Consider the following 27,757-nt stretch of genomic DNA (forward strand, 5'->3'; position numbering starts at 1 on the left):
TTTTCTCCTGGTGTAATGCCACAGTTCACATTGGGCATGTTTATGAGCAGTGCCTGGGCACTTCAAACCTAGAAGCATTTTACTTTAGCAGCACACTACCCAATGAATGATGGCTAGCCCCAAGATAGTTTTTTTTTTTTTTTTTTAATTTTTTTATCATGGTTAACTTTCTCTGGTCTAAATGGTCTACAAATAACATATTAACAGGGGCTCTTAATCGCTAGAATCATTTTGTAGCTTGGTTCCCAGAGCATGGATCTATTCCTATTCAGTTCAATTTGCACTCTTCATTACATCAGTCGCTTTTCTCTTTTATTTATGTCCATGTGATAATGTTAATTCTGCAGGAAAGTTATTCTATTGAATATCTGATTAAAGAACGTAATTCACTGCCAAGAAGTTTCTGATAATCATATTTTACTCTAAACAGTTTCTGATAATTATACTTTATTCACTGAAAACCTGTTATTCTTTCATTTTCTCTCTCTCTCTCTCTCTCTCTCTCTCTCTCACTCTCTCTCTTAAGATTTGGCACTCAATAAAGACTCTGAGAAATGAGCACCAAATGAATAGGCATCGAATACTGTATACAGGTCTGGAGGCCTCATTTCAAGAAGGATGTAGAGCTGCTGGAACGAGTACAGAGAAGGGCAACAAGATTAGTAAATGGAACAAAGGGTTGCTCTTACGAAGAAAGACTTAAGTTTTGCAAATTACAGAGTCTGGAGACTAGGCACCGGCGAGGTGATCTGATAGAGGTCTATAAGGCTTTGAATGGCTTGAGCATGCTCAATGCTGATGGGATTCTTCCTCTTGCTCAGAATAATCACCTGAGAGGGCATAAATTCAAATTGAGGAAGAACAGATGTCGGATACATGTGCGGAAATTTGCCTTTAGCCAGCGGGCAGTTGGTTTGTGGAATAGACTTACATCACTTCTTGTTGAAGTTGATAGCCTAAACAAATTTAAGGCTCAGCTGGACAGGTATTTCGAACAAGCGGAGGGGTGAAATGGGAGTAGTGGTTGTGTTTTTTTTTTTTTTTTTTTTTTGGCTGATGCTGAATAAGCTTGCTTTCTTGCATCATATGCCTCTACTAATGCTAATGCTAATGCTAATGCTAGAATGCTACTGAGCCAATGTGAAAGTGTAACCATGGAATATGTTTTTAATTTTTTTTCTTTTTTTAAGAACAGCTGAAGAAAGGTATAAAAATAAGAATAAGAAAAATAAGAATAAAAATAAGAAAAAAAACAAAACTATTTTATTGATTCTATGCACAATTTGTGAATAATTCAGTGTAAAGGCATCGATGAGAAGAATAATGATTTTGATGGCTATAAATAAAAATAAATAAATTTTCTGTTTATACTTCGGGATGACCAAATGGTCAGAGGAGTTCACAAAACAGACAGAATACAAGAAACAGCACAGTATTCAGTAGTCACGGGCTTGAACCCCGGTCACTCAAGGCACGTACTTATGCACCCACGTGCATGACCACTCAGCTACGGCAGCCTAATTGCCATTGTGTAGGAAATTTCCTTTATATAAAGTTGTATCTTTTGTTAAAGTGCTGGATTTTATGCAAGCAAAGGATTTATTATTATTTTATTTTATTTTTTTTTTTACACAAGAATACAACCTACTGCACATTATGAATAAAGTTAAAAGGAACACAACAATTGCACACTTTTGTTTTATTATTATTTTATTTTTTTAATTATTTATTTTTGAAGCGTTTGAATCTCATATCAATTCTGTGTGAAAGCATGCATGAAACTTTAAATTTGTTTTGAAGAAGTAGTAATAAGTATGCGAAATTAAAAAGGAATTAGCAATAAGCATTAAAAATGAATTTTACACTTAACTTCCATTTATCTTTTTATTTCGGCTTAAATTAACAAGGTCCTTTCACATTTTCACCTTTTGATAACAAACCAAGTGATATTATAATATTTAAAAATATGAGTACTGTTCATCAATCTAATATTGAAGCACACATAAATACCTTGGAATTTTTGAAAAAAGGTGTAATCATGAATGCGAGTTGTTCCACAGACAAGCCAAACAATACTATCAAAAAATACAGAATGACCAAATTGCTGTTTGGGAACACATTTTCAACTCCAATTAAGACTGTCATAAACAGAGAAACAACAGCAATAATTGCAGCTTCAGTGAGAAACCATGCCACCCTAAAAAAAGAAAACTTATTTAGTTACTAATATATAAAAATTATTTAAATATATAGGAAATATACTGCAAATAACAAGTTAGGTAATATATGCAAAATTTTTAAAATTTTGCATTTTAGGTGTGTTCAACTGAAATGTAAAGTGAAATGTTCAACTAAACTCAAGTAGCTTATTATAACATCCCTACATGATGTTCATGTCATGTTAGTAGCCATGAGGTGAGTGAGTACTGTGTAAAAGTTTCATTTGGGGGGGGGGGGGTACACAGGGAAAATGGGTTAACTTATTGATATGATATTTGGTAGAAAAGTGCAGAAGAATATTCTAAAAATTCCTAAATTTTGAAAGAATTGAGGGGGACTATGGAAATTACAGCTGGACTTGAAAATTTGGTGTCAATCTTTGTCCAAAATCACTTTTTTTCTGAGTTATAGCCCTTTTTGTGTTCCAGAAATTATCCAGTAAAAAAATGCCTCTTGATCTCTGAGTAGGCAAACAACCACATTACATCACAAGTAAGTAGGTATAAAAGTTAGTTACTATTCTGGTGTACATGGTCTGAATTTATTTTGAAATGGTATTTTTATGTTCACAATCATGACTTTTTACAGTAAAATCAGATCTAAGTGCAGTTCAGTGGGGGAAGGGGACTTTAGAAGTTTTTGTGCTTTACAGTACAAAAGGTTTTTGAACTGAGAAAGGAGGTTTATTGAAAACAAGAAATAACAGATGTGCATCTTGTGTATGCCAAGTGTGACACAGGTACAGCAAGATGTCCATATTCTGAAATGGTTCAGAATCACTGCCTGCCAGATAAGCAGACCTTTCAGATAATAGTTGAGCATCTTTGGAATACAGGATCATTTAACAAGCAAGTTTAAGATGGTGGTAGACCAATCAGCACCAAAACTGTTAGGTTGGAGGAGCAGGTTCTGAATTGCATGAGGAAAATCCTGACGACAGTAACCAAAAGATAGCAGCAGCAGATACAACTTTGTGGAGAATTTTACGGAAACAACAGCTGGACTCATCACATTCATGATGAAAAGACATGTTTTCCAATAAGGCTGGCTTCACAAGAAATGCCATGATCAATTTTCACAAAACTTATGACTGGGCAGAAGAAAATCTGCATGCCAATCATTCCGTCAACACCAGCAACATTTAGTATTAATGTATGGATAGCAATTACTTTTTGTTTAGGCTGGAAGATTAACCAAATATTTTCTGATTTCTAATTTTTTAGGAATGATTTATGTGATTTACTAGATGAAATTCCCTTTGCTCTCCAATGTCATAAGTGATTTATGTATGATGGTGCTCTACTTCATTTTATTTGTAGCTAGAGACTATTTGGATGAGCATTTACCTGATAATTGAATAGGCTGTGGAGGTACTGTTGTCTGGTGTGCTCATAAACCCCCCCCCCCCCGATTAGAATCTATATGATTTTTACTTGTGGGATCATCTGAAATCCATTATTTATGCAACACCCATTGAGAACATCAAAATGCTTTGAAGACATGCAAAATAAGGATACAAGCAAATCCATGAAACACCTGGAATTTCTGAACATGTCAGTTAGTCTGTAACGAGGTGTGTTCATGTATGTATTCAAGGGCACAGCAGTCATTTTGAACATTTCCTTTAAGGCTAAGGTGGATAACTGTTGAAACACAAAATAGGCTGTAACTTGGAAAGAAAGAAAGAAAATTTTGGGTATATGTTTATATAAACTTTTTTCACTGTTTTCAGGTCCTGAATTGATCCTGAAAGTATGGACCATATGTTATGAAACACACTGTATATACAGATTTCTACTTTTTGGAGGAGGGCCATTATAATTAGTGTAATACATACTTCCCTGAGAAAGTCTTCCCAGGAACTAACAAAACACATATTAACAATTTGGATTTCTGTGGAGAGGGGAGCTACCAAATCAGAACTGATTCTAAACCTTTCCCAGGGGTAAACAGACATTAAATTCAGACCCAGAAATTAAATATTCCTTATCAAGTAATTCCCAAAAGTCCAAAATATACTTATATAAAAATAACACAAAATTTATGAAAAAAAAAAAAAAAATGCCACATTGGTTTGATTTTAATGAAATATGGTATGGTTGCAACTCTTTCTAAAAACTCAAAATACATAATTTCATGAAAATTTGTTTTTTACTGGGAGTTAAGTTATTGCAAGGTGAATACACTGACAAATGGATGGACACAGTGATTTAAGTCACTGTGTCCAGCCATTTGTTTGCAGACGCAAAAGTAATTTATGCATTTGCGAATGTGCTTAAAAATAATAACTTAGAAAAATTACTGTGCAATAAAATAAAATAATAATTAAGAAGCCCTTTTTGTAAAAATGAACAGTAACAAACAATTCTGGATGTATTTCATAGTATTTTTAGAAGGTACAAAGCTTAATATTAATGTACTTTAAATTTTCCATTCTAGCTTACTTTTAGTAAAATCTATCTCTAATTACCACTGTACATTGAGTAGAAGGATGAAAACTAACAATTATATAGCCAAAAGACAAGGAAGGTCAGTCACAGACTAAATATAAAATAATTCTCTGTAAGTCAAAGAGTATTCAACTATTGAATATATTACAATCAAATCATGTAGAATCAGAGAGCTTATATAAATTTGAAGGGTTGGAGAGATACCCGGATTGAACCAGGTATATTTTTTTCTTTGTTTTTTTTAATGCTAATGTCGAAAAAACAATTTTAGGGGCTAATGCTCAAAAATGCAGGAAGTGTTCACCAATTAAGCAAGGTAACTTAAAGACAGAAGAAAAATTAACTAAAAACAAAAATTTTTTTTTTTATATAAACAGTTTTTAAGCCTATTTTAACCTATTTCAGAGACTGCTGGGAGTCACTGTGGTATAAGTAAACACATGGGTTGTGTTAGGGTAGCTAAGAATAGGAACAGGCGAATATATACTTGCATGTACACCAATGCTAGGAGTTTGGTAAATAAATTTGACGAATATGAGGTATTGCTCGGATTGCAAAGGCAGATATTGTTTGGATATCAGAGACGTGGTGTCACACAGATATAAGGAATGCAGAACTGGAATTTGGGGAGTACAATGTGTACAGGAAGGATAGACAGGATAGGAAGGGAGGAGGGGGGTTATGCTATTAGCTAAGAAACACATAAAATCCAAGGAAGTCAAGCCAGTCGACATCGCTGGACAGTGCAGTGTCGAGCCAGTTTGGTGTGCCACAAGCATTGGGAGATCAAATTGAGAGTAGGAGTGTGTTATAGGCCTAATGACTCTGATGAGTATAATAAGAAACTCTACAGGGAAATAGAGTGAGCCAGTAAACCAGAGAGTCTTATAATGGGGGATTTTAATTTCCCAGATATTGACTGGAATTTGTGGGTTGGTCACTCACACACAAGCAAGGCTTTTGTGGATTTATTGGTTGATTGTTTTCTACATCAGCATGTTCGGGAGGCAACTAGAGAGAGTAATACTCTTGATCTGATTATCAGTAGTGATCCTTCATGCATTAAGAATCTGCAGATCAATGAACCACTAGGTGGCAGAAATCACAGTGTGCTGAAGTGGGATTTACTCAAAGAGGCAACTACCATCAGGGGTAAAGAGAAAGGTTTTTGCTTTCGTAAAGGTGACTATGGTGGTCTGAGACAGTATTTAAATTCTATACAGTGGACCAACTGATGATGTTACCAACAGGAAATTCAAAATTGGAAGCATTCAAAGAATTTATCTTGGAAGCTAGTAGGCTTTACATAACAACTAAGAAATATTGTTCAAGGTTTAGGCCTAAATGGATGTCAGATGAACTAATGAGATATAGGGCAGAGAAGAAAAATGCATGGGATACATATAAATTAATGGATGACATGAAAGCCTATGAGAGATATAAGCTGGTCTGTAACCAAGTCACAAAGGAGATTAGGCAGGCACAGGCAGAATATGAGAAATCTTTGGCAAAGGATGCAAAGAAAAACAACAAAGAGTTCTTTACCAATGTAAACTCTAGAAGGAAAGGGATGAATCAGATTGGTCCACGGGATATTGATGATCCTGCTCAGGTGGCTAACAAACTAAATGAGTATTTTCCATCTACATTCACACATAAGGAGTTATTCAGGGAGGGGAATGTCAGAGGTGAGTTAAACTCTGGCAGTGAGCTAGGTGATTTTGTAATAACTGAGAGGAAAGTGGATGAGAAATTGTTGAAAATAAACATAAAAAAAGGCACCCGGGGTGGATGGGATCTATCCAGTTATATTAAAGGAGGCAGCAAAGGAAGTAAGCAAACCCTTAGCCATAATTATGAGAGCTTTTTTGAACTCAGGGGAGGTACCCATGGACTGTAAATGTGCAAATGTAACCCCAATTCACAAAGGAGGATCAAAGGACGACAAGTAATTATAGATTTGTTAGTTTAACTTCTGTTCCAGGAAAATTAATGGAGGCACTGGTTAAAGAAGCACTGCAGGATCATCTAGACAAGACTTCAGTTATAGCTCAGACACAGCATGGTTTTGTTAAGGTTTTAAGGTTTTGTTAAGGTCTTGCCTAACCATTTTGATTGGATACTATGATGTGGTCACAAAGGAACTGGATGCAGGGAATAACTTTGATATCATATATTTGGATCTTAGAAAAGCCTTTGATACTGCTGCACCCGGAAGACTGCTGCACAAATTGGAGCAGTGTGGCATTGGAGGCAAATTATTCTGCTAGGGATAAAGTTATGGTTAAGTGGGAGGGGACAGAGAGTGGTAATCAATGGACACTGCTCATTATGGACTAATGTTATTAGTGGAGTCCCTAAGGGTTCAGTGTTGGGTCCATTGTTGTTTTCTGCATTTATAAATGATATTGGTGATGGTATATCAAGCTTAATGTTCAAGTTTGCAGATGATACGAAGGTTGGCAGGGTTGTTAAGGACAGTAATGACAATACACTGCTGCAACAGGATCTAGAAAAGTTGAGCAGATGGGCTGAGAGGTGGCAAATTAAGTTTAACATTGATAAATGTAAAGTACTATATATGGGAAGCAGTAACTCCAGAGTAACATATCAACTCTTTGGTACTACACTGACAGTGGTAGAGAACGAAAAGGACCTGGGGGTTATTGTGCAGGCAGATATGAAGTGTTCTGAGCAGTACAGACGGTCTGCAAGTGTAGCTCATGGTGTCTTGTCAATGAAATACAAGAAATTTTCTGGAAGGGATAAGGAAGTGTTTATCCCCTTGTATAAGGCAATGGTCAGGCCACACCTTGAGTACTATATAATACAGGTCTGGAGGCCTCATTTTAAGAATTATGTAGAGCTGTTGGAATGAGTACAGAGAAGGGCAACAAGATTAGTGAATGGAACAGAGGGTTGCTCTTACGAAGAAAGGCTTAAATTTTGCAAATTAGTGTCTGGAGACTAGGCACCTGCAAGGTGATCTGATTGAGGTGTATAAAGCTTTGAATGGTTTGAGCATGTTCAATGCTGATGTGATTCTTCCTCTTGCTCAGAATAATCACCTGAGAGGGCATAAATTCAAATTGAGGAAAGACAGATGTAGGATAGATGTGTGGAAGTTTGCCTTTAGCCAGCGGGTAGTTGGTAGGTGGAACAGACTTCCATCCTTTGTTGTGGAAGTTCATAGCCTAAATAAATTTAAGGCTGAGCTGGACAAGTACTTGGAACGAACAGAGGGGTGAAATGGGAGCGTTTTTTTTTTTTTGGCTGATGCTGCATAAGTTTGCTTTCTTGCATCATATGCCTCTACTAATGCTAATGCTATATAAGAAATAAAGGAACTGATCCAAAATTATAATCTTCAAAAATGACAGTTTTATGAAAAATAGAATTATATTTAAAAATGAGTAAATAAGAAAAATATCAAGGAGTAACTGATATTCAGTCAAAGGTAAGTGAAGCTATCTTAGGATGGCACAGGCATGCAGAAAGGGTGGGAGAAGTGAGATTAGTCTGGTTGCAGATCAAGAGGTAGGTGGATTGATGGTGTCAAGCAAGCATTAGAGAAAAGAGGGCTTACTTTGGCTAGGACTAAAGAAAACAGAGGATATATAGTGAACAGAAGAATGACAGTTCAGATCTGATTTATGTAGTCATAGGACCTGTACACCCACTGGGTATAGCAGATTTGGGCATTCTAAATTTATTGAAGTCATATAGTTGTTTGTCCGATTAATTCAGGGCTTATATAATCTGTACTTATATAATCTGTACTACTATATAAGATTAAATAAACAGAGTTCAGAATATACAGTAATTACAAGGAATAACTGATGAACGCGACCTGGCCTAAAAATGGGGGGGGAGGGGTAAGGAAGAATTTCTTACCAATAAGCAGAAGGCATCATTCCCATCATTAACATTGCATCTTTGATTTTTCTTTCTTTCTCAAGAACAATACTTATAGTTAGCATACAGATGAAGGGAGAAAAACTGAGTGCAGGATAAAATGGTGCAAGAGATCTCCACTGCATATTAACAGCAGTATAATTGCTTTTAGGAAATAGCTCCAATTGTGCTGATGGAATCACTAAATCTGAGTTATTAGACCAGAACTGAAAGAAAAAAAAAAACCCAGCATATTTTACAAAAAAAATATATATATATATACATAGTATATTGTAAAATACAATAATAATATTTATATATTTATATTATTTATATAAACTGTCTAGATATTCAGAGTACTGTCAAGCCACTTCATGTATGTTTGTACCTCAGAAACACCAAGTCTGTGGTATTCTTACATTTCCCTAGAACTTAAACAATTTCTCTTTCTGCCAAGTTTTGGCTAACTTCCCTACAAATATCATATCACTGTGCAAGAAGAAATTGAATACATACATCTTGGTAAGGAAATAAATGCTTTAGTTAACAAGACAAGTATATATACAAAATTCACATGAAAATTTCAAACATATTCTATTCAGGTACATTCAAATGAATCAATCTGAACTTGCAAACAATAAACAATACAATATCTGCAAAGCATATAAAAAGTTAGTCAAAACTCTTCTCAACTTGCTTTAAATTAATTTTATAACAAAAAAAAAAAAAAAAAACATTCTTGTTTCTCAAACACAATGCTGATTGACTATTTTCCACTCCTCTATTTGCAGCCTCTAAACCACAAATAACTAGTGTGAAGGATATTTTCCTTTTTCAAAATTATGAAAATCTTTTTCCACACAGTGAACAAACGAAAATCTGTTTAAAAAAAAAAAAAAAAATTGCAAATCTCATACCTATTACATTCTACAGACTTCAATCGCCAGCATACTTCCTGTCGAATTCTACATGCAGATATGTCACATCCAACTTCATTGGTATAATAATGATTAGAACCACAATAAAACTTTTTCTTTGGAAACTAGACACATTTTCTCTTCACTCTTATTGAAGGAGAGAACAAATGTACTGCCCTTTGATTTTTTTTTTAATTTAACAGTAAACCTTTTAGGTTTGTTTGTTGTGCCAATTGCATGTGCTAATCAAGTCCATTCATTCACCATGTGAGCAGCAGCTTCATTTTGTTGGCAAATATCACTATGGTTGATTATCTTCTTGCATATATATTAATAACATATGTGCAAGAAGCCAATCAAACTCCACAAGTAAAAATAAGATTCATATAATCTCGTGCAATGAGATTATATGAAAATATAATGACATCAAAGACATCATTATGTGAAAACAACTAATTTTAAAGTGTCTAGAAAATGATAATTTATGTTTGGCTCATGGTACTAAATACTTGTGGCTCAGTTAAGACTAAACTGTGTATAAAAGTTTATTGGACTTTGCCTAGAATTACTTGAATATACATATAAATGTGTGCATAGGTATCCCTTGTCTAATAATAAAACATGGCTCGCATTAAGAAGCTAATTTTTATCGTACTGGCTATCACGATACATGGTATCACAACGATAGTATTTAGACATTAGTCAGGTGTGTGGCTTCATTTCTGGTCATGTAACTAATTTGTTTAGTGTACTGGCAGATTTGTATTTTGTCAATTCTGAAGGGATGGAAATTATATGGAAGTAATAAATTGTATTGGCAGGAATCATAAGATGATTAAGTTTAATTAATACCGGTGAGTTGGTAGGACTGCTAAAGAGTTTGCGACTATCAAACTAGGAAGAGATCCTGCATCTCCTAAACTAGGCTTGTGGGGAACAAGCAGGAGACCCAATGTTCAGTCTTCACCTTCTTGTGGAATATATGGATATCAAAAAAACAAGGATGAGGAGACAATATGAGAATGAGCCAGACAAAAATTGAATAAATAACAAGCTAAAACCTTATCATCATGGCAGGATGAAGCATTCAAGGCTCATCACCCAGGTCAAGAATGTGCCCACAGTGCTTGGCAGAGAACCGAGACAGAGTATTATACGTGCTGTAAAATGCGTACATTTTACCGATCATTTTACTAGTACCCCTTTATTGTTTCCATGCTGTATATTTTCAGGTAGAGAAGTGTTTTCTTCTTGCACCTGTTTTTCACCTCTATGCAAATTGGTTAGCCATCCAAATAGGGATAAAGTGCACTCCTTAATCAGTCTTTCCATGAAATAGAGATTCTAAGAGTTCGGCAGCTCGAAACTTCGCACCGAACAAACAGAAGTACTGTCGTCACACAGTGCTAATCTTCCATCTCATACAGCGATATGGCCACTGATAATGGACACATACGAAAGGCTGGTCAGCAAATGCAAATTGGTTAGCCACCCAAATAGGGATAAAGTGCACTCCTTAATCAGTCTTTCCGTGAAATAGATATTCTAAGAGTTCGGCAGCTCGAAACTTCGCACCGAACAAACAGAAGTACTGTCGTCACACAGTGCTAATCTTCCATCTCATGCAGCGATATGGCCACTGATAATGGACACATACGAAAGGCTGGTCAGCAAGTCTCGCACACTCTCTAAAAGCACTCCCCCCCCCAATGAGGGCAAAAGGCGAGCTCCCTCGCACAAATCGTGATCAGACTGTCGAAGGGTTGAATGATAAGAAGGAAATATATATGGGTTGGAAGAGAGAGAAATTGGCGAGGAGAGAGAGAAGCAAGGAAGCCCAGGGAGAAGGTGCTTAGTACAGAGAAGACAGAAGAGCCAGCGATCCCAGAGCAAAGGAAGAGTTCCAAAGCGGTAGAACAAGACACAGGGAATACTCGATAATAGTCTGGGAAAAGGACGTGGATTATTTCCCCCCAGATCGGTAAGTTGGAATATCGTTCACCTTTCTAATTTGTAAGTATCTCTCCTCGTTAAAGTACACGTGCCTTGAGCAACTTGGGTTTAAGCCCGTGACTGCTGAATACTGTGCTGTTTCTTGCATTCAATATATCGTGCGAACTCCTCTGACCGTTTGGTCATCCAGGAGTATAAACAGAAAATTTATTTATTTATTTATTAAGGCCATTGTTGTATCCATAATGCTAAGTCATCTACACTGGTAATTAATGCTAAATAGAATAATGTATCCTCTCGCCCATTACCTGCCAGCCTAGACCGAAGATGGAGTCTCCCAGAGTAGATACCACACAAAGAATACGACCATAATTCCCTTGATGACTTATGAGTGTATGATGTGCTTTTCTTTCTTTGTTATGTTGTTAACTATCACTCGAGCCGAAATATATATATATGTTATATTTGCCTCATAGTAAATTGAACACTGTTTATATACTCATGTTTATATAACCTGCCAGTATTACTTAAGGTTATTAATCTTAAATCGTCTATTGATTTGTGTGTATACTCTGTCTAGTATGGATTTAATAATAAACCATGTTTTGTTTAAGCATCTCTGCCTCAGACCCACTCTCTTACTACACGATGATCAGAACATAGACGTTAGAATAAAAGAACTTGCACTGCGGCACTTCTAGATCTGACGACAAACACCAAGATCTCGTCGTGAATAACGCATCGCTGGTCAAAACCGCAAGTTCTATTCCCTTCGGATGAAAAGATCAATGAGGGTTCGAGAACACTGTCCTACTATAAAAGCCACTAGGAAGTTACGTAAGTTTACTGACGTTTTTCCCTGGGATAGGCTTCAATAAAGATTCCCCAGCCTCCAACCTGTCCCAAAGAAGTGAGCTTGTTGAATAGCAGATACAAATAGATAAGCCCAGCCAAAGCAATAGAAGACACCTACCAATGAGTCTGAATGAGGGAACAAACAACCAGTATGACACTTGCCAACTGTGACCAGGATGAAAAATCTTACGGGATGAAAAACTGTCTACACTGAAAAACAAATCGCAAAAAAGGAACAAAGATTAGAAAAAGAATCTAAGGGGATTACTAGTAGAAGGTAAGATTGTTATTTTCATGCATAGAGAGAATAGGTAGTAGGCAGTACTCCTTTACAACAACACAGGACATCCACACTAATTAGCAAAGTGTAGCCACTTCACTCTTATAATTTAATTTAATTAAAAAATTACTACATGATATCACACATTCTTGTTTTGAATAAGTTGATTACTAACATCAAAATTCTGTTTCAGCAACGAAAAGGTAAGTCACACCATTTTGGAAGACAGGGTCCCCCAAAATAGTAATAAGATTACCCAATTCATTAACCAAATAGTAAAAGGATCACCCTAATCCTAACCAAGTTTCTAGTAAATTAAAAATGGAGGATCAGAGTCCACAAACAACAGAAATATCACCCCCCCCCCCTATTTGGAACACAACAGCCACAGCCCACCCCCAAACCAGACAGACCACATTCGGCGAATATTGCGGGTTACCTAGGCCTAGTTCCTATCTTTTTCGGCAAACACAATGACGGTCCCTCAGTCCAATTATTTTTTGAAATTTTGGAAAGTGTCGGAGAATTAGCACTCTGGCGAGACAAAGAATTAATCGCGGTCTCGAAATCAAAATTTCGTTCTTTGGTGGCAGACTTTCTAGCAGACCAATCCCTGGAATTATGCGGGGAAAAGAATTACAACACATTTAAGAATGCCTTTTTGGCTAAGTTTGAGAAAAGGGAGCCAATTATTACCTCCCTTCACCAGTTCGCTACCGCTGTCCAAGAATCTTCAGAACCAATTGCCAGTTACAGTGCGCGAGTGAGGAATTTGGCTCGTTCAGCATTAAAAATTCAGGGAGAAACACCGGAAGTATTGAACATCCTGGACCAAGCGATGCTGGCCCAATTCCTTAGGGGTATCTCAGTAAAAATTAGAAAGATGGTGCTCTCAGACAACCCTCTAGCTTTTTCACAGGCAGTTGAAATTTCAAAGAGGGAAGAAATTAATGACCAGCTTACTCAACCAAAAACTGTTCCCCTGTATGTTAATAGCCAAGTGAGGGTGAGGGAGAATGGGAGCGACAGGAAAATAATTCCAAACACATTCTTGAACCCATTCAAGATCAAATACGGAAACTACAACAGTCGTTAAGTACGCTATCAGTAAACCATGCAACAATCAACAATTTAGAGATACTTTTTTTTTTTTTTTTTTGGTAGTTGTTGGCGCATAGGCTTCTGTGGCCATAATGCACCTCCCAAGGTTTTTGCAGTACTTTGATCCCAGCTCGAGGCGGGAATCGAACACGCGACCTATTTAGAGATACAGGTAGCCGCTTTGAGTCAGAAGATGCAATCCCTAGATGAGGGTAACTTCCCCCTTCCCACGATCACGCAGTACTAGGCACTACATATCCCCATTCGGACAGTGCATTAGACCCGTTCCCTGATAACAACATGACCTTCAGACCAGAGGCCATTGACCGCCCAGGAAGACGCTTCAGTGTGCCGTACTGCGGCAGGCAGCCAGAAACCCAGTAAACAACCGAGAACGAAGGGAAAGGCGCTTTTGCAGCGGCCAGCTGAGCAACTACCAACCAACTCTGTTATCCCCCAGTCGTCCGTACATGAACCACAGAATGGATGGGTACACTGCCCTACCAAAAATTAGGACGTCCTATGCTAACAACCAAAAGTATAATTTTAATGAAGATCGGGATTGAGTCGCGAATGGAATATATTATGATAATCATAATAGGGGTAATATTCTAGGTTAAGGAGAGGAGCATATAGGAATGAGTCTATTCAGGGACAAACTCAGCCAAAAACTATTCAGAGCAGGCAAAATAAATGTACCAATGCTGGAAGCTACAGGCGAGATAGAAATAGAAATTTATGACTAAAGAGGGGTTCTAAACACAGTAGAAAGAATTCTCGATGTAATAAAGCCCTTTTACCTCACCCTAACTCTAGCGAGGTCAGCAGGCCAGAAGTCAGGAACATTAGAACACATGCCATCTACATCCTGGAGGATAACACTAAATTACCTGTGGTATTGGGATCTGTGCAAAACATCAAAGCCAGATTTCTTTTAGACACTGGAGCTAGTGTCACCTTAATGAGTGCAGATTTGTTTAGTAAAATTAAGAAGGAAAAATCCTTAGGTCACAGACCCCCAGAATTAACTGTAACCGGAGTTTCAGGCAATATTGTACCTATACACACTGTAGTAACCGCTAATCTTAAATTATTTAGTGCAACTTTTCGGGAAAACATTTTGGTAACTTCAGAAATTTTAAGGGCAAATATGGCATAATTTTGGGATTAAATGTGTTAAGGAAATTTGCATTCACCATAGACTTAGGTAAAGGGATTATAGATTCAGTTCCACTGGGGATTTGTCTAAGAGAGGAGGGTATTCAGCAACAATTTTTGGATTCCACACTCACTGTTGCTAAGCTTACATGTAAACATGTGCTTCCAGCATCTACAGAGAGGGTGGTAACGGTATATTGTGACCAGCTTGCTATCCCCACCAAACACCTAGTATTAGCAGGGCCGAATTCAAACTTAAGCCTGGATGATTTAGTGGTGAAATACTCAATAGACCAGGTGGGCGAAGGTGGGAAAGTTTCCGTGCTCATTGCAAATCTAACAACTGAACCTCTGCACCTCCCAAAAGGCATGGGTATTGCAAGTCTTGAGCACCTTAATCCACAATCAGTTAACCCTATAGGCAATGGAAAAGACAATAGGGAAGCTTCTCCTGTGACCATGGAGGACTTTGAGCTGGATCACCTGACTGCTGATCAAAGACACCAATTATCAGACTTATTGTGTAAACACCAGGATGTGTTCGCCAAATCACCAGCCCAACTAGGCAACTCAAAAGTTGTCCAACACAGAATTAAATTGACTGACCATGTTCCAGTTAGATGAAATGCCTACAGAACCCCCTTTTTATTAAAGAATGAGATTCAGAACCAGGTCTAAGAACTCCTAGATTCAGACATCATTGAGCCCAGTTGCTCCCTGTACGCTGCGCCCATTGTTCTAGTGAAGAAGAGAGAGATGGAGTGTACCGTTTATGTATTGACTTCCGGAAACTGAACGTGAAAACAGTCTCGGATAGTTACCCGATTCCGAACACGTGTGAAATTCTTGACTTATTAGGAGGTGCACGCTACTTCAGCTCTTTGGACCTCCAAACCGGATTCCACCAGATTGAAGTGCATCCCGCAGATCGTCATAAAACGGCTTTTACCACAGGGGCATCATTATTTTAATATAAAAGAATGCCATTTAGATTAAAAATGCCCCGTGCTCGTTTGTGAGGGCCATGTCGCTGGTACTACAAGATTTGAAGGACTCGATATTCACATACCTAGACGACATTGTCATCATGTCAAGTGATTGGTCCTCACACCTCACGAGACTTCAGAAGGTCTTCCAACGCCTGAGAAAGTACGATCTGAAGCTGAAGCCCAAGAAATGTGAGTTCCTGAAACCGCAATTTAAATATTTAGGCCACTTCATTAGTAAAGATGGTGTCTGCCCAGACCCGAACATGGTTGCCGTTCGAGAGTGTCGACCCCAAGAGCTGTGAAACAAGTGCGATCATTTCTTGGGATGGCGGGATTTTACAGAAGGTTTATTCCAGAGTTCGCGGAGATAGCCCACCCATTAATGCAACTTACAAAGAAGAACACCCCCTTCACTTGGAACAGTTCCACCCAAGAAGCCTTTTGACAAGCTGAAGGTTGCTCAGAAGACACAACCCCTACTAATTTACCCAGACTTCACTATACCATTCTTTGTTTCATCAGAAGCATCAAATTATGTGGTTTCGGCCGTGCTAGAGCAACAAGTGGATGAGAATCAAAGACAACCAATCGCTTATGCCTCCAGACTACTAAAGAAAGCAGAGACTGTATAGTACCACAGTAAAAGAAGCTTTGGCAATAGTCTTTGCAGTATCACAATTCAGACCATTCTTAATCTCCTCCAGTTTCACACTGATAACAGACCATCAACCATTGAGCTACCTTCTTCATCTAAAAAACCCATCACCCCAATTAGCACGTTGGAGTATCTTACTACAAGAATACGATTTCAAAATCATATACAGGCCGGGTCGAGTTCACTCAAACGCAGATTTCCTTTCAAGGCCAGTGTTAGAGGAAGACGAAAGACAGAAAAGGCCTAAGAAACCTAAAACTACTGAATTAGTCGCTCCCATATCGGCAGATCCAACCATAGAATCACTGGTTATGTCACATCAGCAAACCAGGACTCTGATTAAGAATCTTCAAAGAGAAGACCCAAATTTACAGGGATTAATAGAACAATTAGAAGGAGTACTCCAGGCAACAACTAAAGTCCCAGATTCCTTCTATCTGAGTGAGGATGGGATACTGTATCACTACACTCTACCTGACCCTGAGGCTACACGCTCAGAGCCATGTGAACAGTTAGCAGTCCCAGCCAGCTTGAAAACAGACGTGTTGAAGTCTTGTCATGATAATGTTCTCAGCGGAGGACATTTAGCATTACAAAAAACGTTGGAGAAAGTTAGAAAAAATTTCTTTTGGATAGGCGTTTACAGCGATGTCAAGAACTATATTGAGTCTTGTCCATCTTGTATGGAGCGCAAAGGATATAACCCTAAAGCTAAAGCAGTCCTGATGAGAGTTCCTGTTGAGAACTCACCTTGGGTTAGAGTGTCCCTACACATTTTAGGACCTCTTCTGATGACTCTGAAGGGACATAAATATCTCTTGCTAGCAGTGGATAATTTTACACGTTATGCGGAGGTAGTTCCACTTAGACTCAAAAGGCTGAAGTAGCCACAGCTTTCACAAACAGTGTGATCTCGAGACATGGAATTCCTAAATACATCCTAACAGATCAGGGTAATAACTTCATGTCTTCATTGTTGTGACAGGTATGTGAGAAATTAAATATTCATCAGCTTCACATGTCTTCGTTTCACCCCCAATGCAATGCTAAGGTTGAACGTTTGAACCCCACCTTGGCAAATATTTTGTCACATGTAGTGAACGACACTCAATCTGATTGGGATGTCATGGTTCCCCTGGCAGTTGCTGTGTATCATGCCGCAACTCACAGTTCCACACAGGAATCACCCAACTTTTTAATATATGGCAGAGATTTAGTGTTGCCTTCTGCCTTATGGCATTCCCAAGAAAGACAGTCTTATGTGTCTTTGGGAAAGTATTCAGAACAGATGTGTGCACGTCTTCGCAGATCCTATGAGATCATTTCCCAACATTTGGAAGAGGCAATGCAGAAGCAAGACAATCACAGAGCATCAGTCACAGTAGACAAGAATATTTGTGTAGGAAGCCTAGCTTTTTACTCCAAAAGTGAAGGTGGGTGCGACAAAGAAATTGGCTCGCTTGAGTACAGGTCCTTACTGTGTGATCGGTCAGAGTTCATTGGCGAATTATGAAATACAGCACCTGTATAACCCAAGGGATAGACAAATCGTGCATGTGGATAGTTTAACCAAAATAGTCGATAGGAGAGTTTTTCCTGAACTAAGAATAAAGGAATCAGAGGAATCAGAAGGGGGTGAACCACCAGATCAAACAAGTGCCGCACAGTGCCCAAGGAAACATGGATCTTTGATGACCCCGTGGTGGAAAATTGTGACTTAATCACACATATAGTCTCCAGACCAATAATGCCCAGGCCAACGAGCTTACCCATATAAATCCTGTGGTCATCCCTCCCACCAATAAATCAGGAGGGTACATCAAGAACAGATCAGTCAGTAAGACCAGGAAAAGCTACCCAGGTGCCTCCCCAGACCCACAGATATAATCTGCGTAGCTGTGATCGCCAGACTCCTGCCCCGCAGGAGGCAACTATGATGCCCCAGTCGCAGAGTGCTAGGCCACCGCCAGGGTCAGAGTCGGTGGTAAGAGCTGAAGCAGAGAGTGATATCCCCAGCGGGGCAGCCAAAACAGAGAAAACTGCTCCTCCAGATCACAGTAACAAAACCCAAGAGAGCACAAGCCTAGGCGAGTCACCGGATGGGATAGAAAGAGTGATTCCGTGGATGTTGGGTCGACCGCTCGCTGAAAGGTACAACGGCCAAGCAATGGTGGGGGTTTTGATTTAGCAGGTATGCTGAAAGACGCAATGAGGGATTAAAAAAAAAAAAAAACTGCTCTAGGTCCATTTGTATACCCATACTTGTAAGGTCCTTCAGCCGCTACCAAAACTGATGATTTTTCTTTATCTTTGTAGACTGACAACCCGAATTGGCAGTAAGCATGGCGTTCGGCTCAAGAGATCTACTACAGATTTTGATGCTCGAGATACTTGTTATATCAGGACAAGCCAATATTGAGATTTTCCATGTGAAGCATGGCGCCTACGTCTGTGAAATACGCAAGCCCTCGGCCGCCCTACGCAAATCAATCCCCCAAAATAGCTGTTCTCTGGTAGACTGTGGAACCTGCTTCAAACAATGGATATCAAGAATCCTCCTACCAAATAGTACCTTGGTTACACCAAGACATTTCATTCTGAAGCAGGCCTTGAATGAGAACGGAACTTCGGTCTTGTACCAGTGCGAAAGGAGTGGTGAGCAGTGTGAATGTGGCTGAGACCTCTGCAAAGGCAGCTTGGAGTACTGCTATGAGTCAGAATGTGACCAGGAGTCCTCATGTGTTTGTCAAAGGCAGGCAGCTGAGACCTATTGGCTTGCAGAGTTTGGATCCGAGACCATTAGAAATCTGCCCATCCTTTCATACAGGATGTGCGTAGAGACACTCTCCCCAGCAATTCCCCAAGATATTTTACAACGGGCCGGACTTGTGAGACGTTTGCTATCTGACGAACAGGCCCATTTTGAGGAACAGGGCTTGGAGATCATGTTCACAGATCCCGTTTTTACCACACTAGAGAAGGGCACTTCGATTGTAAGGAAATTCGGGAACAAGAAGACATTCGTGATAAACGAGGAACCCTTGCAGGCAGAGATACCTCGCGAGTTTGTACTAACCCCAGGCCCACTGAACTTCCTGTTCATATCACGACAGCCGACCGGGCTAGCCAGGTGGGTAAAGTGCCTGCCTGGCAACCCAAAGGTCGCCGGTTCAAATCCCGCCTCGGGCTTGGATCAAAGTACTGCAAAAAAACCTTGGGAGGTGCACTATGGCCACAGAAGTCGATGCGCCGACAACTACCAAAAAAATATATATATCACGACAAGGTAAAGTGATACAAGGGACAATACACCTGACAGGTCGAGACGAATGTAAAAGAATGGGCTGCATTTTATGCTGGGAATTGATAAAGAGTAGACATTGTCTCTCCCCTATTGTACCATATAGTGTTTACATCGCTCTTGGAATTTTTGCAGCCGTGTTAATGTGGTATTTCCAACTCATTCTGAAATCGATTGCCCAAATGGCCAGAGTACTTATCATGATCATTAGCCTCACTTGGAGGGCGTTCAGGCTCACCTGGCGTGTGACAAGCCTAGCTGGCCTGTCCATAGAGTCAGCACTTACAGCCACTTCTGGAAAGGTACGGGGATACCTAGAGGAACATGCCCACTTGGAACCAAGGCCACTCTTGCAGGTAGCTCCTCTACAAATCCTCCTGTGCTTAGCAGCACTTTTGCTCGTAGTAAGCTCAACGTGCACTAACCATCAAATTCTGCATGCCACAGTGAAGGAGTGTCAGGCGGACCTATCCCGTCCGTGCAAAATGTCGACAAAAGTCCGCATAACGTTGCTGAACCTGGAATATAAACAGTGCCTATGGTTCATTTCAGACACTCAGCAGACTCTCTTCCAGATGAAGATCACTTTCAAGCAAGTCCGCTGTCACTGGCAGACGAAACGAATGTACTACACCTTCCTCACAGAATTTCATCTCATTAGTCAGGTGACATGACTGCAAAATGCTTATTGTGGTTGGGGGCGACATTGCAAGCAAGGCTATAAGTTTGAAGCAATAACCAAGGAATCCCTGAGTTGGGCAGGGATCAGATATCCTGCGATACAGTATACAGCAGCTCGAGTTGCCACATTTTTGATAGTCAATCGTGTTTGCATTACCGGGTTTGGTTAGTCCCAGACTTCACAAAAGTTTATGAGGTCCGGAAAATTGAAGGAATGTCATGCCATTACATAGTGGAAGCACAGACCCATGCCAATAAAACGACCGAGACGGTGATAAGAAATTTCGCTACCACTCAGAAGAACATTGAACTGCAGGTACTGGGAGAATTGGATCAGCCTACCGACATCCTTGAGCATCACCTAATCCTAAGGGCGGGAGATACTACGGAAGCCTATCTTGACCAGGCAGCCCTAGCATCCCGACCCAAATATGGGGAAATCGGTGATGTACAGTCAAACTATAGTGTCTCGAAGCAATTCATATTTGACGACTGAATGATACAATGTCATTTCTATGAGGTCAGAGTTAGGTGCCAGAAGAGCGAATCCTACCTGGAGCAGATGGTAGCCTACAAAGTAAATAAGCTCCCAAGAACTCAAGTTTCCCACCAGCTGGAGTTGGAGCCCTCTGGGAGGCTTACATCAAAAATGTTACAGTCAGCCCCATTGACGATGGACGTATTCTTCTCGGGCTTAGAGTTTTTCCTGGAGACCCACACATGTGCCCCAAATTTGGTGAAGAGATCACCACGCTCGTAGGATGTTTTGCGTGAAATACACTTGCAACCTTCACCTTCCAGGCATTATCAACGTGCCTCGCCGGAAGGGTGTCTGTCAACTTCCAGGATATATCAGTATCTACTAGGTCCATTCAACTGACACAGGAGCTAACAACCTTCACCTTACAATTTAAAACGGATACCAAGTGCCACAATGAGAAATTCTGCCTCGTTGGCAGAACTATTACCGCCTGCACAGACATGGAGTTTTGCCTAGAAGACCCCACCCTGCAGATAAGCCACCAAAACTTCTCACAAGATTCATATGCATCAAGCTTCGCACCAGGACAGACACCACGGGCAACGTGGTTGCATCACTTAATCAGTGACGGGTTCACCTCATGGGTCAAAATACCTATTATATTTCTATCAGTGACTCTTTTTGGGATATTTGTTGTGTCCTCCTGTATGGCATGCTTTCATAAAAGAGAACAAGACGAATAAATGAGATGCATGAATAAAGTGACCCTACAAATGGAAAGAGAGCAGGAAGAGTACAAGAGTACAAATGAGAGGAATTTCCTTCTGACCAAAAGGCTGAAAGTGTAAGGCAAAGGGCGAATGAGTGAGGTTAATACTCTTCCTATTTACAGCAACCACGATGACATTTTTTAGAGACCTGCAGGGACTTCTCCTCAAACTATGGTCCTTCCTCCACACCCCCTGCGTTGGTGGTACGGGGCTATGGCTCATGAAGACTCAAAGCAGGACCCGACCCCCGCAGTTAACACCAAGGCCTCAGCACTCAGCCCACCAGGAACCATTTTTCCCCACCCCCAGCTGCTCGTTAAGCGTTGGCTGGAACATAGGGATGCCAATCATGTTCAGTGCGCCAGCACAAGGGCAGAACGATGCCCCCAGCATCTGTGTCGGCAGTGCAACTGTCGGCGGGGTCTGTTCTCCGGAGACGCCCGGACACCACACACAGGACCGTCATTCTGCGCCCTGCCCTGGAAGCGCAGGGCTATTGACCTGGACCCCCCTACTCGAGGGGAAACAGTGACCATCTTGTCAGTACTCGAGAGGAAGCCAAACGAGAGGAAGAGGAAGCCAAACGACAGGAAGAGGAATTTCCTCAACGACCGATACGAAATCCAGTTGACCCCAGCTCACATTGGTTCAGCAGGACAACCCCTTCCCCCGACCCGTGTCCGCTCCCTTCCGTCAAAAACGTCAGCAACCAAGGAGACTTTTATCGCGCGTCCTTTCTGGTCGACTGTGATACGATCCTCGCTCTCCCAGATGTCATCGATAAGGAGCCCCATCCATCACCGCTGGTTCCCTTCGACGACTGGGCATTCATCGACATTCAGTTTTGCAAAGATGAGAAAGGCCTCCCCTCCCCAAAGGAAGCCGCTTTCATCGGATGCAATGAACTTCACAGGAATATAGTATTGAAGGGAGCGACCAAATTCTTCTTACTTCTGAGCCAGCTAAAGCTTTGCAATCTATGGCTGTGTGACTATGGCTGTCTCCCGTGAGAACACGAAGAGTGCACGGCAACATTTTTCGGGTCATGGATCAGGCCACTAACTAGGGCCTATGGGATGATCCTCACCGAGGATAGAGAACGATCGCGTTACATCCAGACAGTTCTCCCAGATAAAAACATTATAAACATCAGGAACTTTGCCTGCCCGGAGTGCCTCTGTAGCCAGGTGGGAAGGAGCAGCAGTGCGTAGCACACGCTTCTTGATTAGACTGGGGTTCGAGCCCGTCGCCACCAAATACGGAGGATGCGGAAAGGTCAGCGAATGACCACCGCATATCCCGGAGCAATATGGTCTCAGTTGCTAATGCTCCTAAAAATAAAAAAACAACAACAAGCCTGCCCGGAGAAGATTATGTCGTTGTTATTTGGTTTTTAGGAGCATTAGCAACTAAGGCAATATTGCTCCGGGAATATGCGGTGGTTATTCCCTGACCTTTCGGCATCCTCCGTATTTGGTGGTGACGGGCTCGAACCCCGGTCTAATCAAGAAGTGTGTGCTACGCACTGCTGCTCCTTCCCACCTGGCTACGGAGGCGCCTGCCCAGAGGAGACACTGACACCATCCAGGAAGAATGATCGGTTCACATGCCAGTGGGATCACCCAGAAAAGCACTGCGCGGTATACGCCGCCAAGGCATATATCCGATGGTTAGAACAAGAAGGAGTAGTGAAGATGAGAAAGAGCCCAGCTCAATCGGAGTGGTGGGACGAATGAGTGGTTGAAAAAAAAAAAAAAAGGTATCATAGTCTTGTTAACCATGGAAGTATTACCCATATGCAATCAATGTTTCATTTCAGCCTAATATTGAGGGCTGTTGATATGTACCTCCATATCAACAGCCCTCAATATTAGGCTGAAAGGGTCATGTGTATGGAATGATTAACCATATAACTTGTATTAAATGGTCAATCCACATATGTACATATATATATATATATATACTTTCTTTATGTCTATATTTGCTTATAATGTATTAGTTACAGATCAACGAATATTAATAGATCCCCTCAAGGTGATCCACTATGCCGAAGTGGCCCCAGCTACTTTCGAAAAGAGTTTTTCTCTTTTTGTTTTTAGTATTCCTTAAATAATAATGTTATAACTGATATGAACAGTAACACTATTTCTTTTGTTTTCATGTGTATGAAAAATGCATGAAAAATGTGGCATATGGAATAAAAATTACATAATAAAAAGAGACCATGACTTTTCTGATGTACCTCCGTCGAGTCAGGTTTTTCATGTAAGCGGTACAATGCCATCATGCGCACAGGACACGAAGGAATGCTGCTCTTAAGAACTCTACATCCCCAACTCCCCGGAGGAACATAAAAGGTGGAAAAAGCCACTCCGCACCGCCACCTGGAAGAAAATCTTACTCTTCAGGAGAAATCGTGAACAGAGAACTATTAAGGTCGTCCAAGCACCGCAGGCCAAACCCCTGAGCACCCAAGATAAGGAGTCCCTAGAAAGAGACTATCAAAGAGAAAACTTTGTGAAAGTTGACGCTGCCCCAGCATCACACGGTCACAACCTGTGCTTCAACCCTTTATGGTTCATTATCGCCTAGAATTGAACTTAAGAGACAATACGTTGATACTTTGCTTATCATAAATTGGTACTGTTAGTTAAGACTTGTTTACTTTCTAAGAGGAGACATACTTCTAGAGGTCATCCCCCCAGCAAGACCCCCAACACGTATGGACACCCAGAATTTCGGTCATGAGTTCTGTAGTGTCTATAAAACCATAACCGAAATTCTCAGTGGTGGCCGTGAGGTGTGTAAAATGCGTACATTATACCGATCATTTTACGGGTACCCCTTTATTGTTCCCATGCCGTATATTTTCAGGTAGAGAACTGTTTTCTTCTTACGCCTGTTTTTCACCTCTATGCAAATTGGTCAGCCGCCCAAATAGGGATAAGGTGCACTCCATAATCAGTCTTTCCACGAAATAGAGATTCTAAGAGTTAAGGCCATTGTTGTATCCATAATGCTAAGTCACCTACACTGGTAATTAATGCTAAATAGAATAATGTATCCTCTCACCCATTACCTGCCAGCATAGACCGAAGATGGAGTCTCCCAGAGTAGATACCAAATGAAGAATACGACCATAATTCCCTTGATGACTTATGAATGTATAATGTGCTTCTCTTTCTTTGTTATGTTGTTAACTATCACTCGAGCCAAAATTAGCATTAGCATTAGTAGAGGCATTTGATGCAAGAAAGCAAGCTTATGCAGCATCAGCCAAAAAAAAAAAAAAAAAAAAAAAACCCACTTCCACTTCACCCCTCTGTTCGTTCAAAATACCTGTCCAGCTGAGCCTTAAACTTATTTAGGCTATCAACCTCCACCACAAGGGATGGCAGTCTGTTCCACCAACCAACCACCCGCTGGCTAAAGGCAAATTTCCGCACGTCTATCCTACATCTGTCTTTCCTCAATTTGAATTTATGCCCTCTCAGGTGATTTTTCTGAGCTAGAGGAAGAATCCCATCAGCATTGAGCATGCTTAAACCATTCAAGGGTTTATACACCTCTATCAGATCACCTCGCTGGTGCCTAGTCTCCAGACACTGTAATTTGCAAAACTTAAGCCTTTCTTCGTAAGAGCACCCCTTTGTTCCATTCACTAATCTTGTTGCCCTTTTCTGTACTCGTTCCAGCAGCTCTACACCCTTCTTGAAATGAGGCCTCCAGACCTGTATACAGTACTCTAGGTGTGGCCTGACCATTGCCTTGTACAATGGAATAATCACCTCCTTATCCCTGCTGGAAAAATTCCTGTATATCATTGACAATACTCCATGAGCTACTCTTGCAGCCCGTCTGCACTGCTCAGAGAACTTCATATGTTCTGCCTGCACAATCACCCCCAAGTCCCTTTCATTCTCTACCACTGTCAGTGTAGTACCACAGAGTTGATACGTTGCTCTGGGGTTGCTGTTTCCCATGTGTAGTACAGTAATACCCCGAAGTTACGCGATAGGTGGGTCCGACGAAAATCGCGTAAGTCGAATTCGCGTAAGTCGGGGTACAACTTTGCATATAAATACATATAAATTTTGCTTAATTGGGACCAAGGACTAACAAAAACACTAGTTTAGAAGAAAAATATTAATAAAATTGCAGTTCTTTATACATATTAATACAAAATATGTATTAAAAAACAAATGACTTACGTTAAAAAGTTATTTCGATGTCGATGGATCTAACAAATTCGTCTGACGACACAGCGCGTTCTTTTTTTCATGCAGAATTTCTTCGTAGCAAGCTAATAATTTTTTTATTCCTTGCTTTGTAGCTATAACGCATTCTTCGTTGGAGTCTATGTTTTCTAAAAATTTTTAAGCCCTTTACAATTGAGCCCTTTTCAATTTTCAACCTGTCAAGTTTGCAATTGTCATGTGCTTTTCGCCATTGCTTCATTTAGGCCTGTAGCACGTGCAATATCACATGGTCTTTCATTTCGCTCAAAGCGTTTCACAATTTCATATTTTTTCTCTATCGACAGAGGCGGACTGGCCATAAGCCTTACCTGGGAAACCTCGGTGGGCCAGTGTGATTTTGGCCATAAACCATAGTATGAGGCCACTATAAATTTTCCCGGGTAAGAATTTTTGATCCAGTCCGCCTCTGTTTATCGATAATTGCTTTTCTTTTTCTCTCTGAATCTGCAGTGTCTTCACCAGGACGCTTCCTTTTCACACCTTTTAATTAAGTATTTTACTCATTTTTAGGGAATAAAGCACAATTACAAAACGAGGAGGCATGCTTGATACGCATAAACAAAGCTGCGCGCATGTAGCAACTGAATAAACAACACCATAAAGGCAGAGATACACTATTAACACCTCACATTTCTAGGGGTTACTACCATAAAACAATAAAAATCCAGTTGCGTTTCTGCTAGTGAAATCTGTTATAAACTCGATCTAATTGCATTTGCGATTATACCGATAGCTGGAATTGTGTTGGTTTTTACGTTATTATGGTGAAATGTGTTTCCCCTTCACTGATATAAAAAACATAAAAGCAGCAAAGTTGAATTTTGTTCATCTTTCGCTCTCATTCTCCGCTGTCGCACCGTATATCGATAACATATGAAAAACGACCTCGAAGATAGTGGGCGGCAGCGTTGCCAAACGAAAAAATCAAGAACCGCGTAACTCCGAGTTCGCGTAAGTCGGGGTAGCGTAAGTCGGGGTATTACTGTACTTTACATTTGTCAATGTTAAACTTCATTTGCCACCTCTCAGCCGATCTGCTCAACCTTTCCAGATCCTGTTGCAGCAGTGTAGTGTCAGTAGTGTCCTTGACAACCCTGCCAACCTTTGTATCATCTGCAAACTTGGACATTAAGCTTGATATACCATCATCAATATCATTTATAAATACAGAAAACAATAATGGACCCAACACTGAGCCCTGAGGGACTCCACTAATAACATTAGTCCACGATGAGCAGTGTCCATTGATTACCACTCTCTGTCTTCTCCCACTCAACCACCCCTTTATCCATAGCAGCAATTTGCCTCCAATGTCACACTGCTCCAATTTGTGTAGCAGTCTTCCATGTGCAACAGTATCAAAAGCCTTTCTAAGATCCAAGTATATAATATCAAAGTTATTCCCTGCATCCAGTTCTTTTGTGACTGCATCATAGTATCCAATCAAGTTGGTCAGGCAAGACTTCCCCTTAACAAAACCATGCTGTGTCTGAGCTATAACTGAAGTCTTGTCTAAATGATCCTGCAGTGCTTCTTTAACCAGTGCCTCCATTAATTTTCCTGGAACAGAAGTTAAGCTCACAGGTCTATAGTTACTTGTGTCAGCCTTTGATCCTCCTTTGTGAATTGGGGTCACATTTGCACATTTCCAGTCTATGGGTACCTCCCCTGAGTCCAAGGAAGCTCTCATAATTATGGCTAAGGGTTTGCTTACTTCCTTTGCTGCCTCCTTTAATATAACTGGATAGATCCCATCCACCCCGGGTGCCTTTCTTGTGTTTATCTTCAACAGT

The 27,757-nt window shown here is 40.3% G+C and overlaps 1 protein-coding gene across 1 annotated transcript in view; it reads right to left on the bottom strand.

Annotated features, from left to right (window-relative positions):
• Window positions 1-27,757, bottom strand: part of LOC150091547 (cholesterol transporter ABCA5-like) — a 389,022-nt gene that overhangs the window by 290,437 nt on the left and 70,828 nt on the right. Inside the window, exons 5-6 of the mRNA XM_090376152.1 lie at window positions 8,565-8,791; window positions 2,011-2,197 (exon numbers count right to left, since the gene is read on the bottom strand). Of these exons, the coding sequence (XP_090232278.1) occupies window positions 2,011-2,197; window positions 8,565-8,791 (414 nt within the window). The remainder of the gene's footprint in view (window positions 1-2,010; window positions 2,198-8,564; window positions 8,792-27,757) is intronic.

The sequence above is a fragment of the Mastigoproctus giganteus genome, chromosome 1 (genome assembly GCF_048544385.1).
Source record: "Mastigoproctus giganteus isolate SK-2022 chromosome 1, ASM4854438v1, whole genome shotgun sequence".
NCBI lineage: Eukaryota > Metazoa > Arthropoda > Arachnida > Uropygi > Thelyphonidae > Mastigoproctus > Mastigoproctus giganteus.